Source organism: Nerophis ophidion, linkage group LG04 (genome assembly GCF_033978795.1).
Source record: "Nerophis ophidion isolate RoL-2023_Sa linkage group LG04, RoL_Noph_v1.0, whole genome shotgun sequence".
NCBI lineage: Eukaryota > Metazoa > Chordata > Actinopteri > Syngnathiformes > Syngnathidae > Nerophis > Nerophis ophidion.
The window spans coordinates 23,051,023-23,068,658 of record NC_084614.1 but is presented as its reverse complement, the minus strand read 5'-3'; the positions used below and the strand labels follow the sequence as shown (position 1 = coordinate 23,068,658).

The 17,636-nt window shown below is 41.2% G+C and overlaps 1 protein-coding gene across 3 annotated transcripts in view; it reads right to left on the bottom strand.

Moving 5' to 3' along the window:
- tuft1b (tuftelin 1b) overlaps positions 1-17,636 on the bottom strand; it is a 77,508-nt gene continuing 59,872 nt past the window's right edge. For all 3 annotated transcript variants that reach the window (XM_061897458.1, XM_061897459.1, XM_061897461.1), the window contains 7 exons: positions 16,826-16,918; positions 12,452-12,559; positions 10,584-10,807; positions 8,869-8,974; positions 8,695-8,778; positions 567-661; positions 1-490 (listed from right to left, as the gene is read on the bottom strand). In XM_061897458.1, coding sequence (XP_061753442.1) covers positions 418-490; positions 567-661; positions 8,695-8,778; positions 8,869-8,974; positions 10,584-10,807; positions 12,452-12,559; positions 16,826-16,918 — 783 coding nt within the window. In that variant the 3' untranslated portion in view covers positions 1-417. The remainder of the gene's footprint in view (positions 491-566; positions 662-8,694; positions 8,779-8,868; positions 8,975-10,583; positions 10,808-12,451; positions 12,560-16,825; positions 16,919-17,636) is intronic.

Genomic DNA, 17,636 nt, shown 5'->3' with positions numbered 1-17,636 from the left:
TGCGGTTTTTGAAATATACTTTATTTATTTTAGTCATTCATTTGCCACAATACAAACAATCAGACACACTGAACTGCAATATCTACAAAGTTTACATTAAATATGACTACACTCTTACGCTATTGATGGTGTCAAATACGCACTCATTAAATATGCATAGCAGAAACTTGATACACTTTTCAGAAGTCGTAACCAAGTGCCTAAATAAATATTTTCCTGCTTAAAAAATATTTAAAAAAGTGTAAGCATGATAATTACTGTATAGATGGTTATTTAAAGTTAAGGGCAATTGAACCCTTGAATCGTTTGGATTCCAGTCTTGTAGAAAAATCGTTTCTCCAACTATTTCAACTAGTTCTATGTATTCATCATACGGAAATTTACACAGTTTTAAATTATGGTCCCCGTCTTCGCCGTTTACGACTTGATCTCGATGACTTTGATGAAGGGGAGGGACTTGTTGCTGTGTGTGGACGGCGTCAGAGGTTTACTGCGCAGAGAGAAGGAAGGAAGGTGATCATCTTGGCGTGAGAACACGACAAGGTAGGAAGAGAAGTGGAGCACACCTGTAAACTATCACCGGCTTGTTCTCGGCGCATTTGAGAGGCGGAGGTTTCTGGCCCGACCGGAAGTAGTCCATGTGGTCATGCATTTCTCTGTTCTGTCGGTCGAAATAGTTTGAAAACATGAGAAAAATATGCTTGAAGATGAACATGCACAGTATTTAAAGTGGGGCAAAAAAGTATTTAGTCAGCCACCGATTGTGCAAGTTCTCCCACTTAAAATGATGACAGAGGTCTGTAATTTTCATCATAGGTACACTTCAACTGTGAGAGACAGAATTCACATTGTAGGAATTTTAAAGAATTTATTTGTAAATTATGGTGGAAAATAAGTATTTGGTCAACCATTCAAAGCTCTCACTGATGGAAGGAGGTTTTGGCTCAAAATCTCACGATACATGGCCCCATTCATTCTTTTCTTAACACGGATCAATCGTCCTGTCCCCTTAGCAGAAAAGCAGCCCCAAAGCATGATGTTTCCACCCCCATGCGTCACAGTAGAAGCGGTGTTTTTGGGATGCAACTCAGTATTCTTCTTCCTCCAAACACGACAAGTTGAGTTTATACCAAAATGGATACATGGATGATACAGCAGAGGATTGGGAGAATGTCATGTGGTCAGATGAAACCAAAATAGAACTTTTTGGTATAAACTCAACTCAATTATTTTAAATTCCTACAATGTGAATTCCTGGATTTTTTTTTCACATTCTGTCTCTCACAGTTGAAGTGTACTTATGATGAAAATTACAGACCTCTGTCATCATTTTAAGTGGGAGAACTTGCACAATCGGAGGCTGACTAAATACTTTTTCGCCCCACTGTAGGTAGCTGTGCGCAGGTGACTTTTTTACAATTATGTGTCCTGATTAAAAAAAAAATACAAACAAAATCTTGCCCAGGCTTATCACTAAATAAATGGGTTGTACTTGTATAGCGCTTTTCTACCTTCAAGGTACTCAAAGCGCTTTGACACTACTTCCACATTTACCCATTCACACCATGTGGGGCGGTTTAGCTCGGTTGGTAGAGTGGCCGTGCCAGCAACTTGAGGGTTGCAGGTTCGATTCCCGCTTCCGCCATCCTAGTCACTGCCGTTGTGTCCTTGGGCAAGACACTTTACCCACATGCTCCCAGTGCCACCCACACTGGTTTGAATGTAACTTAGATATTGGGTTTCACTATGTAAAGCGCTTTGAGTCACTAGAGAAAAAGCGCTATATAAATATAATTCACTTCACTTCACTTCACACATTCACACACTGATGGAGGGAGCTGCCATGCAAGGCGCCAACCAGCACCCATCAGGAGCAAGGGTGAAGTGTCTTGCTCAGGACACAACGGACGTGACGAGGTTGGTACTAGGTGGGATTTGAACCAGGGACCCTCGGGTAGCGCACGGCCACTATCCCACTGCGCCACGCCGTCCCTGATAGAAATAAAACTCTGCCAACTATCATTTAGGAAGGAAAACAGCCCAGGCTTCACTACACATCTTAAAACAAAGCGCTTGTCAACTGCCAGTCAGGGAGAAAAAGATTCCTGTCCAGTCTTGGCTTCACACCTCAAAATAAAACACTATCAATTGTCAGTTAAAGAACCCCCCCAAAAACCATACAGGCTTCACTACACATCTTAAAATAAAGTTCTCCTAATTGTCATCAGAAAAAAAAAAACATTCCCACCAAGGCTTTGCTACACATCCTAAACTAAAGCCCTCCCGATTGTCAGTAAAAAAAAATCCCCCCCGGGCTTGGCTACACATCTCGAAATAAAGCTCTTTCAACTACCACGCAGGAAAAATATTTCCGCCCAGGCTTCACTCCACATCTTAGAATAAAGCTTAGCTAACTATCATATAGGGGAAAAAACAGCCCAGGCTTAAAGCTTTTGTCAACTGTCAGTCAGGGGAAAAAAGATTTCTGCGCAGGCTTCGTTACACATCTCAAAATAAAACTCTGCCAACTATTAGTAAAAACAAGAAAATCCCACATGGGCTTCACTACACATCTTAAAATTAAGCTCTCCCAACTTTCGTCAGAAAATAACCCATTCCAATCCAGGCTTTGCTACACATCCTAAAATAATGCTCTCCCAATTGTCAGTCAGAAAAAAAAATCCCCTCAGGCTTGGCTAGACATCTCAAAATAAACCTCTTCCAACTATCACTCAGAAAAAAATATTTCTGCCCAGGCTTCACTATACATCTTGAAATAAAGCCCTGCCAACTATCAGTCAGGGGAAAGAAAAAAGAATCACGACCAGGCTTTATGTCTTAAAATAAAGCTCTGAAAGAAAAAAAAAGGCTTCACTACACATCTTAAAATAAAGCTCTAAACTGTTGTCAAAAAAATAACCCATTCCTACTCAGGCTTTGCTACACATCCAAAAATAATGCTCTCCCAACTGTCAGTCAGAAAAAAAATCCTGCCAGGCTTGGATAGACATCCCAAAATAAAGCTCTTCCAACTATTACTCAGAAAAAATATTTCCGCCCAGGCTTCACTACACATCTTAAAATAAAGCCCTGCGAAAAGTCAGTCAGGGGAAAGAGAAAAAAATCAGGACCAGGCTTTGTTAAGTCTTAAAGTAAAGCTCTGCCAAAAAAAATAAAAATAAATCTCACATAGGCTTCACTCCACATCTTGAAACAAAGCTCTAAACTGTCGTCAAAAAATAACCCATTCCTACCCAGACTTTGCTACACATCCTAAAATAATACTCTCTCAATTGTCAGTCAGAAAAAAATCCCCCCAGGCTTCACTACACATCTTGAAATAAAGCCCTGCCAACTGTCAATCAGGGGAAAGAAAAAAGAATCCCGACCAGCCTTTGTTATATGTCTTAAAATAAAGCTCTGGCAAAAAAAAAAAAAAATCCCACATAGGCTTCACTCCACATCTTGAAATAAAGTCCTGCCAACAATTTGCTGTTTGTTTGTTCTCAGCGAGTATGCTAGCTTGACGCTGCTGTTCCAACGTGAGAACAATATGCTATTGTCGCTCACGTCTGTGTTCTCAGTTCTTCTCTGTCACGCTCCCCATTCACTATGCAGGGGTCACCAACGCGGTGCCCGCGGGCACCAGGTAGCCCGTAAGGACCAGATGAGTCGCCCGCTGGCCTGTTCTAAAAATAGCTCAAATAGCAGCACTTACCAGTGGGCTGCCCCTATTTTTAAAATTGGATTTATTTACTAGCAAGCTGGTCTCGCTTTGCTCGACATTTGTAATTCTAAGAGAGACAAAACTCAAATAGAATTTGAAAATCCAAGAAAATATTTTAAAGACTCCGTCTTCACTTGTTGAAATAAATTCATTAATTTTTTTACCTTGCTTCTTATAACTTTTAGAAAGACAATTTTATAGAAAAATACAACCTTAAAGGGGGACATTATCACCAGACCTATGTAAGCGTCAATATATACCTTGATGGTGCAGAAAAAAGAACATATATTTTTTTTACCGATTTCCGAACTCTAAATGGGTGAATTTTGGCAAATTAAACGCCTTTCTGTTTATCGCTCTTTTTGCGATGACGCCAGAATGTGACGTCTCCGAGGTAATACAGCCGGCATTTTCATTTTCAACACATTGCAAGCACCGGGTCTCAGCTTTGTTATTTTCCGTTTTTTCGACTATATTTTGGAACCTTGGAGACATCATGCCTCGTCGGTGTGTTATCGGAGGGTGTAACAACACTAACAGGGAGGGATTCAAGTTGCAACACTGGCCCGAAGATGCAAAAGTGTCTGCTGCCACACTCCCATTGAATGTGCCGGAGTGTCTCCACATTTTACCGGCGATGCTAAGACAGACATGGCACAGAGATGTATGGATAACCTTTCAGATGCATTTGCAACGATAAGGTCAACGAAATCACAAAGGTGAGTTTTGTTGATGTTGTTGACTTATGTGCTAAGCAGACATATTTGGTCGCGGCGTGACTGCCATCTAATCGATGCTAACATGCTATGCTAATCGACGCTATCATGCTATTTACCGGCGGTGCTAAAGCAGACATGGCACCAGGGGCGGTTCTAGGCATGCTTATATGAGGGGGCAGTCAGAAATGTGAAGGGGGCATCATGTGTACACATCATGCTCCAGCACTTTTTTTTCCTGTGCTTATAGTAACGATGCTTTCTTCATTGAAGTGGGTCTTTAGCTATGTGTCCAACCCCAACCTGGAGTAGTGGATTGCACTTTGTCAGGCTTCTACCTTCAGACCTGTCCAACTTGGGTGTCCCACCTGAAGACAAAGCTCCTGCTGGTGTAGCTCTTACGGTCACTGAGGCACGCAAACCCCCTGACCACAATAAGGTGGCAGTCCCTCAGGGGGGGCAACATTAACAGCGCTGCCATATTTCCGACAGGGGAAACAGAAGCAGGTGTCCCGCACCACAGAATACTCTAGCCATGGTCGTGTGCGGTACCAGGCAGGATTGAATGATCTTAATGTTGTACCAAATGCACGCTTTCGGTAGCCACCCAGTATTGGCTGAGATAGTGCGTTGCCATTTAAGTCACTGGGTACTAGCTGAGCAGGCTGCTTTGGGGGAGCGCTTGTTGGGGGGACGGAGGGAGCTGGTGCAGGAGAAACAGTGCTTGCTGGTGCTAAAGGTGCAGTATTGCTAGCTGCTGTCCCTGATGTACTAGCAGTAGCGTCATTGCTACTATTACATGCAGGAGCAGGACTAGACATTTTAAATGCTCTGAAAAATGGATGCATTACAGAGCATTAACTTTCTCTTTGTGAGCTGCTGGAAGCTGGAGCAGAAAATAAGTAAGCTTGAACAACAACAGAAAAAACCCGCTGTGATTACATGAAGAAAAACAACAACAGTACAGGACTACAACCTGGGGCGAGGCTTTACGTAGGGGTCTGTCAGACACAGGTCATTTGTCTTCAGTTTGTCACATGCAGTGGACGTGGGCACTCATCTGGGCACAACATTCATTCACTCCAATGTATGTGTGTTGCCCACTTGCTTGTAAATTGATGAAAACGGCTGTGTTTTTGTTTTTAGGTGTCTTGGTCATATCAAATTAAACTTATAATTAGTTTATTACAAAATGTAGATTGAAACATTAAAGGTTGACTATGTAGAATTACAAAAAAAACAACAGAAAAAGAATTCCAGCAGTCGATTGCCAGACCGTTGCTAAGTAAAACGGGCCGTTGCTAGGGACTCCGCTCTGAAGAGGACAGCAGAGAAGGACTGCTAAGCAGGATATATACCTTATGTTTCATTTTTACCGTCATTAACAGCATCATAAATGACTTAGTGGCGTAGTGGGTAGAGCGGCCGTGCCAGAAACCTGAGGGTTGCAGGTTCGCTTCCCACCTATGGACATCAAAGTCGCTGCCGTTGTGTCCTTGGGCAGGACACTTCACCCTTTGCCCCCGGTGCCGCTCACACCGGTGAATGAATGATGAATGAATGATTGGTGGTGGTCGGAGGGGCCGTAGGCGCAAACTGGCAATCACGCTTCCGTCAGTCTACCCCAGGGCAGCTGTGGCTACTGATGTAGCTTACCACCACCAGGTGTGAATGAATGATGGATTCCCACTTCTCTGTGAGCGCTTTGAGTATCTAACAATAGAAAAGCACGATATAAATCTAATCCATTATATTATTATTATTATTATTGTAGCTTGTTACAGGGACAGTGGAGCCTCTCTGCCTTCCAAACCACTGCTGCTCAGAGCCTCCTCTGTCACTGCCCTCGTCAAGTTGTAAAAAAAAAAAAAAAAGGAACTCCGTAGCACCGAAAGTCCGCGACAATAAACGTGTTTATGACAGATAAGACTACACAAATACACCCATCCTAACAAGTATATGATAAATGTAGACAACTTTTCCTTTTCTTTTACTTTCATACTGCAACAGTGATTGTATGTTTACTGAGGGCTGAGGGGTGTGTGCGGGTGTGTGTCTGCTGCGCAGCCTGTGGAATGGTGAATACACGCACAGCGGAGGGAGGGAGGAGAGGGAAGTCGACACTACTATATCGTGGGTGTCCCTTTTTCGGCGGATTTTTCCGCTAGTGCAGATAATTTTGTCAACTTGTAATGTAGTAATTTTGTCAGTTTATTAAAATTTGCTTTCTCAAATTTTGATTTGAGGGGGCAAGACATTTATTTAAGGGGGCTCTGTCCCCTCTTGCCCCTGCGTAGAGCCGGCCATGCATGGCACCGAGATGTGAAGTGAAGTGAAGTGAACCATATTTATATAGCGCTTTTCTCTAGTGACTCAAAGCGCTTTACATAGTGAAACCCAATATCTAAGTTACATTTAAACCAGTGTGGGGGGCACTGAGATGTATGATTAACCTGCAGATGCATTTGCAACGATACAGTCAACGAAATCACAAAGGTGAGTTTTGTTGATGTTGACTTATGTGCTAATCAGACATATTTGGTCGGGGCGTGACTGCCAACTAATCGATGCTAACATGCTACGCTAATCGACGCTATCATGCTATTTACCGGCGGTGCCTAAGCAAACATGGCACAGAGATGTATGGATAACCTGCAGATGCATTTGCAACTATATTACGTTTCCTTCCACTCACATTTAATGCGAAAAAAACACTTACCAATCGACGGATTTAAGTTGCTCCAGTGTCACAAGATGCGAAAGTCCTGATCGTTTGGTCTGCACATTTTACCGGCGATGCTAACGCAGCTATTCGGCCATGCTATGGCTATGAATAGCTATTCGCTCAATAGCTTCAGTTTCTTCTTCAATACTTTCATACTCCAACCATCCGTTTCAAAACATGCGTAATCTGTTGAATCGCTTAAGCCGCTGAAATCCGTGTCTGAATCCGAGCTAATGTCGCTATATCCTGCTGTGCTATTCGCCATTGTTTGTTTACATTGGCAGCACTGTGTGACGTCACAGGAAAATGAACAGTTGCTTCGAGAGAGCGAAAATAAGGCACATTAAAGCTTTTTTTAGGGCTATTCCGGGACCGGTAAAATTTTGAAAAAAACTTCAAAAAATACAACAAGCCACTGGGAACTGATTTTTGTTTTTAACCCTTTTGAAATTGTGATAATGTTCCCCTTTAAAAATGATTTTAGGATTTTTAAACACATATACCTTTTTACCTTTTAAATTCCTTCCTCTTCTTTCCTGACAATTTCAATCAATGTTCAAATTATTTTTTTTAAATTATTATTATTGTAAAGAATAATACATACATTTTAATTTAATTCTTCATTTTAGCTTCGTTTTTTTTCGACAAAAGAATATTTGAAATATTTCTTCAAACTTATGATTAAAAATCAAAACAATTATTCTGGCAAATCTAGAAAATCTGTAGAATCAAATTTAAATCTTATTTCAAAGTCTTTTGAATTTCTTTTAAATTTTTTGTTCTGGAAAATATAGAAGAAATAATGATTTGTCTTTGTTAGAAATATAGCTTGGTCCAATTTGTTATATATTCTAACAAAGTGCAGATTGGATTTTAACCTATTTAAAACATGTCATCAAAATTCTAAAATTAATCTTAATCAGGAAAAATTACTAATGATGTTCCATTAATTCTTTTTTTAATTTTTTCAAAAAGATTTGAATTAGCTAGTTTTTCCTCTTCATTTTTTTCGGTTGAATTTTGAATTTTAAAGAGTCGAAATTGAAGATAAACTATGTTTCATAATAAAATTTTCATTTTTTTTCTGTTTTCTCCTCTTTTAAACCGTTCAATTAAGTGTTTTTTTTCATCATTTATTCTCTACAAAAAACCTTCCGTAAAGGAAAAAAAATGTACAACGGAATGACATGCAGAAAAACCCATTTTTATATATATATATATATATATATATATATATATATATATATATATATATATATGGATTCATTTATTAAAGGTAAATTGAGCAAATTGGCTATTTCTGGCAATTTATTTAAGTGTGTATCAAACTGGTAGCCCTTTGCATTAATCAGTACCCAAGAAGTAGCTCTTGGTTTCAAAAAGGTTGGTGACCCCTGATGTAGTACCTGGTAATATGTATTTATGTTGTACGTGATATCTGGCATCTATTAGATTGGACAAGTGCACAGTTTGTATGTAGCTAATAAGTATTAAAGCTACAGACACACACACAAAAAAGCACTGACCTCAGCTTCCAGATAGGCCACCTTTTCCTCCAGATCCTTGATGAATCGCTCTCTCTCCTGGAGAACAGTGCGGGAGTTCTGCAGCTGTCAGAGCACAAAGACACAAACATGACGCCATTGTTCCATCTCCTCCCCTTCCGAATCAATAATCCTCCATAACGGCTTCCTGAGTACCTGTTCAATCATGTGTCGCACTTTCCTCTGTTGACTCTTCAACATGTCGTCCAGGTGATGGATCTTCTCCTTCAGCACGGCCACCTCCTTCTGCAGCTCGTTACACCTGCAAGCACATGTTCGTTAGTGTTTGTCTTTTTTTCCCCTATGAAAGTCTTGTTTTACCAAATTGAAACTACAAACCACGTTTCCATATGAGTTGGGAAATTGTGTTAGATGTAAATATAAACGGAATACAATGATTTGCAAATCCTTTTCAACCATTATTCAGTTGAATGCACTACAAAGACAACATATTTGATGTTCAAACTCATAAACTTTATTTTTTTTTGCAAATAATAATTAACTTAGAATTTCATGGCTGCAACATGTGCTAAAGTAGTTGGGAAAGGGCATGTTCACCACTGTGTTACATCACCTTTTCTTTTAACAACACTCAATAAACGTTTGGGAACTGAGGAAACTAATTGTTGAAGCTTTAAAAGTGGAATTCTTTACCATTCTTGCTTGATGTACAGCTTAAGTTGTTCAACAGTCCGGGGTCTTGTTGTTGTATTTTACGCTTCATAATGCGCCACACATTTTCGATGGGAGACATGTTTGGACTGCAGGCGGGCCAGAAAAGTACCCGCACTCTTTTAATACAAAGCCACGCTGTTGTAACACGTGGCTTGGCATTGTTTTGCTGAAATAAGCAGGGGCGTCCATGATAACGTTGCTTGGATTACAACATATGTTGATCCAAAACCTGTATGGACCTTTCAGCATTAATGGTGCCTTCACAGATGTGTAAGTTACCGATGCTTTGGGCACTAATACACCCCCATACCATTACAGATGCTGGCTTTTGAACTTTGCGCCTATAACAATCCGGATGGTTCTTTTCCTCTTTGTTCCGCAGGACACCACGTCCACAGTTTCCAAATATTATTTGAAATGCGGACTCGTGAGACCACAGAACACTTTTCCACTTTTCATCAGTCCATCTTAGAGGAGCTCGGGCCCAGCGAAGACGGCGGCGTTCCTTTGTGTTGTTGATAAATGGCTTCCGCTTTGCATAGCACAGTTTTAACTTGCACTTACAGATGTAGTGACCAACTGTAGTTACTGACAGTGGTTTTATGAAGATTTCCTGTGCCCATGTGGGGATATCCTTTACACACTGATGTCGGTTTTTGATGCAGTACCGCCTGAGGGTTAAAAGGTCCGTAATATCATCGCTTACATGCAGTGATTTCTCCTGATTCTCTGAACCTTTTGATGATTTTTTAGATGGTAAAATCCCTAAATTCCTTGCAATAGCTCGTTTAGAAATGTTGTTCTAGAACTGTTCGACAATTTGCTTTCAAATAGGTGACCCTCGCCCCATCCTTGTTTGTGAATTACTTAGCATTTCATGGAAGCTGCTTTTACACCCAATCATGGCACCCACCTGTTCCCAATTAGCCTGCACACCTGTGGGATGTTCCAAATAAGTGTTTGATGAGCATTCCTCAACTTTATCAGTATTTATTGCCGCCTTTCCCAACTACTTTGTCACGTGTTGCTGGCATCAAATTTATCAGTTTGAGCATCAAATATGTTGTCTTTGTAGCATATTCAACTGAATATGGATTGAAAATGATTTGCAAATCATTGTATTCCGTTTATATTTACATCGAACACAATTTCCCAACTCATATGGAAACGGGGTTTGTACTGAAATGGCCGTTCACCTCTGCTCCTTCTCGCCTCCTTCTCCCTTGTCTGCTTTAAGCCGCAGCAGCTCGGCCTCGCCGGCCGCCATCTTCTCCCGCAGGACGCCGCTCTCCGCTTCCATGTTGCCCAGCAGCCTCTGCAGCTCCTCCACCTGCTGGCCTTGCGCCTCCGACTTTTCCTCCGCCTTCTGAAGGCGCTCGGTCTGCGCCGCCAGACGGACGCGCTGGTCTTCACAGTCCGTCTGCCGAATAACGACATCAGGTTACGGCGTGCCCTGGAACTGGAGCCTATAGGGACGGCGTTTCGCAGTGGGATAGTGGCCGTGCGGAACCCGAGGGTCCCTGGTTCAATTCCCACCTAGTACCATCCTCGTCACGTCAGTTGTGTCCTGAGCAAGACACTTCACCCTTGCTCCTGATGGGTGCTGGTTGGCGCCTTGCATGGCAGCTCCCTCCATCAGTGTGTGAATGTGTGTGTGAATGGGTAAATGTGGAAGTAGTGTCAAAGTGCTTTGAGTACCCTGAAGGTAGAAAAGCGCTATACAAGTACAACCCATTTATTTAATTATTTATCCCAGCGGGCTCAGGGTGGACTGATTACCCGTCAATCACAACAAACCGCCATTGTCAACGTTCTAGCATTTGGACGTCAGGGGCGTGTGGAAGGAAAAAAAGACAATCAACGTTCTCGCTGATGTATTTAATAATAATAACGGATTAGATTTAGGGCAGCACGGTGGAAGAGGGGTTAGTGCATCTGCCTCACAATACGAAGGTCCTGAGTAGTCCTGAATTCAATCCCAGGCTCGGGATCTTTCTTTGTGGAGTTTGCATGTTCTCCCTCTGACTGTGTGGGCTCCCTCCGGGTACTCAAGTCTCCTCCCACTTCCAAAGACATGCACCAGGGGATAGGTTGATTGGCAAACACATAGTTGGCCCTAGTGTGTGAATGTTGTCTGTCTACAAACTCCCTTCTTGTCTTTCATGGATACACACCTGTTGTTGTTGACTTTGGACTAGCGACTGCAATACATCAAGGCCGCGGAACAGAGACACACTACGGGCTTACACAAACACACACTCACACATCCAAAAAAATATACGCCACACATACAGGGCCCCCCCCCCCCAACCCAAGGCCCTCGACGCAAATCCCATAGGGGTGATGAATGGATGGTCAGCGCATGAGAGCTGCGGCCTACCACCATCACCTTGAACTACCTTCCCTCTGTTGCTAAATATCTCGAGATGTATGTTGTAATATGTATATGTGCTTTGCTATGAAGGTTTTTTTCCCACTCCAGACTGGGCCCCCTTAGTAGCCTAGTCTGGATTGTATTTTTTTACTCATCCTTCCCCAGCGTTTACCTTTTTCCCATCTTTTACGGGGCGCCTTATGGCGACCCATCAGCGTTCTTGTTCTGTAACCCAGTACACTGTTTGTTTGTCTAATTTTGAACAGGTTTGTGCTGAAAACGACCTACCCTATCTTAGTGTGCTTTATAACAATTAGGGGAGGTTTGTGTCATGTTTGTCCTCCTACAGAAACCATATTAAAGCAAAAAATACATTTTTTGTATTTTTTTTCCCCTTTTTCATACATTTTTCAAAAAGCTCCAGAGAGCCACTAGGGCGGCGCTAAAGAGCCGCATGCGACACTAGAGCCGCAGGTTGCCGACCCCTGGACTAGACACTTGAATTGAACCAGTTTTTAGGGAGGCCCCGCCTTACCAGAACCTTTCCCACCGTTAGTCACACACAAGCTTGACCCCTGTTCACAAATATGATCGCACAAAAACAACGGCCCTGCGACCCCAAAAGGGTCAAGCGGTAGAAAATGGATGGATGGAAAAACAACAGCAACAGTGTGTGTGTGTGCAATGCACCTGCAGCCTCTCTCTCTCCTCTCGGTGCCGCCTCTCCATGTCCTTCATTTGGGCGTACAGCCGCCTGGTTTCCTCCCGCAGACTCTGCACCTCACTGTCATCCAGCGCCTGAGGACACAAGAGTTGACGTCGTCTATTAGCAGACAAAGTACAAACCCCGTTTCCATATGAGTTGGGAAATTGTGTTAGATGTAAATATTAACGGAATACAATTATTTGCAAATAATTTTCAACCCATATTCAATTGAATGCACCACAAAAACAAGAGGAAAGTACCTGCACTCTTTTTTTTTACAAAGCCACGCTGTTGTAACACGTGCTGAATGTGGCTTGGCATTGTCTTGCTGAAATAAGCAGGGGCGTCCATGATAAAGACGGCGCTTAGATGGCAGCATATGTTGTTCCAAAACCTGTATGTATATTTCAGCCTTAATGGTGCCTTCACAGATGTGTAAGTTACCCATGCCTTGGACACTATTGCAACCCCATACCATCACAGATGCTGGCTTTTGAACTTTGCGCCTATAACAGTCTGGATGCTTCGCTTCCCCTTTGGTCTGGATGACACAATGTCGAATATTTCCAAAAACAATTTGAAATGTGGACTCGTCAGACCACAGAACACTTCTCCACTTTGCATCAGTCCATCTTAAATGATCACAGGCCCAGAGAAACCGGCGTCGTTTCTGGATGTTGTTGATAAAAAATGTTTTCGCTTTGCATAGTAGAGCTTTAACTTGCACTTACAGATGTAGCGACCAACTGTATTTGTGACAATGATTTTCTAAAGTGTTCCTGAGCCCCTGTGGTTATATCCTTTAGAGATTGATGTCGCTTTTTGATACAATGCCGTCTGAGGGATCGGAGGTCACGGTCATTCAATGTTGGTTTCCGGCCATGCCGCTTACGTGGAGGGATTTCTCCAGATTCTCTGAACATTTTGATGATATTATGGACCGTAGATGTTGAAACGTTGTTCTTAAACTGTTTGACTATTTGTTCACGCAGTTGTGGACAAAGTGGTGTACCTCGCACCATCCTTTCTTGTGAAAGAGTGAGCATTTTTTGGGAAGCTGTTTTTATACCCGATCATGGCACCCACCTGTTCCCAATTAGCCTGCACACCTGTGGGATGTTCCGTATAAGTGTTTGATGAGCATTCCTCAACTTTATCAGTATTTATTGCCACCTTTCCCAACTTTTTTGTCACGTGTTGCTGGCACCAAATTCTAAAGTTAATGATTATTTGAAAAAAAAAAAAAAAGGTTTATCAGTTTGAACATCAAATATGTTGTCTTTGTAGCATATTCAACTGAATATGGGTTGAAAATGATTTGCAAATCATTGTATTCCGTTTATATTTACATCTAACACAATTTCCCAACTCATGTGGAAACGGGGTTTGTAGACAAAAGCGGTTGTCGACATAGGCGAAACTAGCCAAGGCTTTCACATTTACACACAACACATTTTTTGAATTGAAATGACGACTTTGGTTTTTAATTATTCCGACATAAGGGTAACTAGTCAAGGCTTCAACATTTACGTGTGACTTTTTTTTTTCAAACAGAAATTACCACTTTTGTTTTCAAATGTTTTGTTGACATAAGAGGTTGTCGACATAAGCAAAATTAGCCATAGTTAGCACATTTACGTGTAAAAGTTTTTCATAGAGATGACTTAGCTTTCAAATGTTACAGTATGTCAACATAAGCGATGGATGGATGTTATGTGGACATAAGCGGTTGTCGACATAGGCGAAACTACTTTTTACAGAAAGGGCCACTTTTGTGCTCAAATGTTAAAAAGGGTTGTCGACACAAGCGAAATTAGCCATAGTTAGCACATTTACGTGTAACACATTTTTTTAAATAGAAATGACCACTTTGGCTCGCAAATGTTATGTCGACATAAGCAGTTGGAAAGATAAGCGAAATTAGCCATCGTGTGCACATTTACGTGTGACATTTTTAAAATTTATTTATAGAAATGACCACTTTGGCTCTTAAATATCACACGGAAATGTACGAGACTTTGCTAGTTTCGTCTATGTCGACAACCGCTTATGTCGACCTTGGCGAAACTAGCCAAGGCCTGCACATTTACATATGACCTTTTTTTTTTTTTTTTTAAACATAAATGACTACATTTGTGCACAAATGTTATGTCAACATAAGCGGTTGTCGACACAAGCAAAACTAGCCATACCTTGCATATTTACACACAATACATTTTTTAAATTGAAATGACCACTTTGGCTCTTAATTATTTCGACATGAGGGAAACTAGTCAAGGCTTCAACATTTACGTGTGACTTTTTTTTTTTTTTTTAAAGAAATGACCACTTTCATTTTCAAATATTTTGTTGACATAAGCGGTTGTGGACATAAGCAAAATTTGCCATAGCTAGCACATTTACGTGTAAAAGTTTTTCATAAAGATGACATGGCTTTCAAATTTTACAGTATGTCAACATAAGCGATGGATGGATGTTATGTGGACATAAGCGGTTGTCGACATAGGCGAAACTAGCCAAGGCTTGCACATTTACGTGTGACAATTATTTTTTTTTTACAGAAAGGACCACTTTTGTGCTAAAATGTTAAAGGGTTGTCGACACAAGCGGAAATAGCCATAGTTAGCACATTTACGTGTAACACATTTCTTAAGTAGAAATGACCACTTTGGCTCGCAAATGTTATGTCGACATAAGCAGTTGGAAAAATAAGTGAAATTAGCCACCGTGTGCACATTTACGTGTGACATTTTTTAAATTTATTTAAAGAAATTACCACTTTGGCTCTTAAATGTTGTCACACGGAAATGTACGAGACTTGGCTAGTTTCGTCTATGTCGACAACCGCTTATGTCGACCTTGGCGAAACTGGCCAAGGCCTGCACATTTACATATGACCCTTTTAAAAAAAAAAAAATTTTTTAAACAGAAATGACCACATTTGTGCTCAAATGTTATGTCAACATAAGCGGTTGTCGACACAAGCAAAACTAGCCATACCTTGCACATTTACACACAACACATTTTTTTAAATAGAAATGACCACTTTGGTTCTTAATTATTTCGACATGAGGGAAACTAGCCAAGTCTTGAACATTTACGTGTGACTTTTTTTTTTTTTTTAAAGAAACGACCACTTTTGTTTTCAAATATTTTGTTGACATAAGCGGTTGAGGACACAAGCAAAATCAGCCATAGTTAGCACATTCACGTGTAAAAGTTTTTCATAGTGATGACTTGGCTCTCAAATGTTACAGTATGTCAACATAAGCGATGGATGGATGTTATGTGGACATAAGCGGTTGACAACATAAGCAGAACTTGCCGTGGCTTGCAAATTCACATGTGAATTTTTTTTTAACGGAAATTACCCCTTTGGCTCTTAAATGTTACACCGACATAAACGGTAGTCAACATAGGGCGAAAATATAACTACGGTTTGCACATTTACGTGTGACATTTTTTTAATAGAATGACCCCTTTGGTTCTCAAATGTTATGTCAACATAAGCGAAACTAGCCGTGGCTTGCACATTTAGGTGTCACATTTTTTCATAGAGACGACCCCACTGGCTCTCACATGTGTTGTCGACATAAGTAAAACTAGCCATGAACTGTAAATTTAAGGCTGGCACTTTTTAATAGGAATGACCCCTTTGACTCCCAAAGGTCACGTCGACATAAGCGGTTGACTATGTTTGTTGACGTCACTTTGTGTAAAGGATATCACCACATGGGCTCAGGAACACTTCAGAAAACCACTGTCAGTAACTACAGTTGCTAGCTACATCTGTAAGTGCAAGTTAAAACTTTACTATGAAAAGCGAATGCCATTTATCAACAAAACTGAGGAACGCCGCCGGCTTCGCTGGGCCCGAGCTCATCTAAGATGGACTGTTGCAAAGTGGAAAAGTGTTCTGTGGTCTGACGAGTCCACATTTCAAATTATATTTGGAAACTGTGGACGTGGTGTCCTCTGGAACAAAGAGGAAAATAACCATCCGGATTGTTATAGGCGCAAAGTTCAAAAGCCAGAATCTGTGATGGTATGGGGGTGTATTAATGCCCAAGTCATGGGTAACTTACACATCTGTGAAGGCACCAATTGGATGTTGTCATCCAAGCCACGTTATCATGGACGCCCCTGCTTATTTCAGCGAAACAATGGGCCCGCGCCCTTTAAAAAAAAAAAAAGGAATGACAGGAAAACGGTGGATTGAAGGAGTTGGTCCACAGAGACGGGTTGTCAACCGGGCTAAGTGTGTGTTTGTGTTGACGTGGAAAGCAGCAGCTCCTCTCGTCTCATTGGTTCAAATAAAGTTCATTATGAGAATGAAAGCTGAGTGGCGATTGGCTTACGTCAGCATCGTGCGTGTCGTTGTAAATGTGGTTGCCGTTGGTGACAGCTGCTTGGTTGTTGGGGACGTTCACTCTGTAGCCGTTGGAGGGTTGCTGCAGATGAAGAAGATGCAGTTGATTTGTGTCCCCTTTATGCAGGAAACATGAGGCTACATGAGTAAAAACAGTCAAACCACGAAAGTCCTACCGGACAACCCAGAATGTTGAAAGAGCCATATCGGACCAAAAATACAAAAACAAATGTGACAGCTACCCAAGAATGTACAACACTTCTTCTTAACAAAAGAAGAGAAATATAACTTAAGAGCGGGGGTCTGCAAAAAAACAAAAGCCATATTACATACAGATAGTGTGTCAAACCAAATGAGCTCAAATATACAAACCCCGTTTCCATATGAGTTGGGAAATTGTGTTAGATGTAAATATAAACGGAATACAATGATTTGCAAATCATTTTCAACCCATATTCAGTTGAATATGGTATAAAGACAATATATTTTATGTTCAAACTGATAAACTTTTTGTTGTTGCAAATAATCATTAACTTTAGAATTTGATGCCAGCAACACGTGACAAAGAAGTTGGGAAAGGTGGCAATAAATACTGATAATGTTGAGGAATGCTCATCAAACACTTATTTGGAACATCCCACAGGTGTGCAGGCTGATTGGGAACAGGTGGGTGCCATGATTGGGTATAAAAGCAGCTTCCATGAAATGCTAAGTAATTCACAAACAAGGATAGGGTGAGGGTCACCACTTTGTAAGCAAATCGTCAAACAGTTTTAGAACAACATTTCTCAATGAGCTAT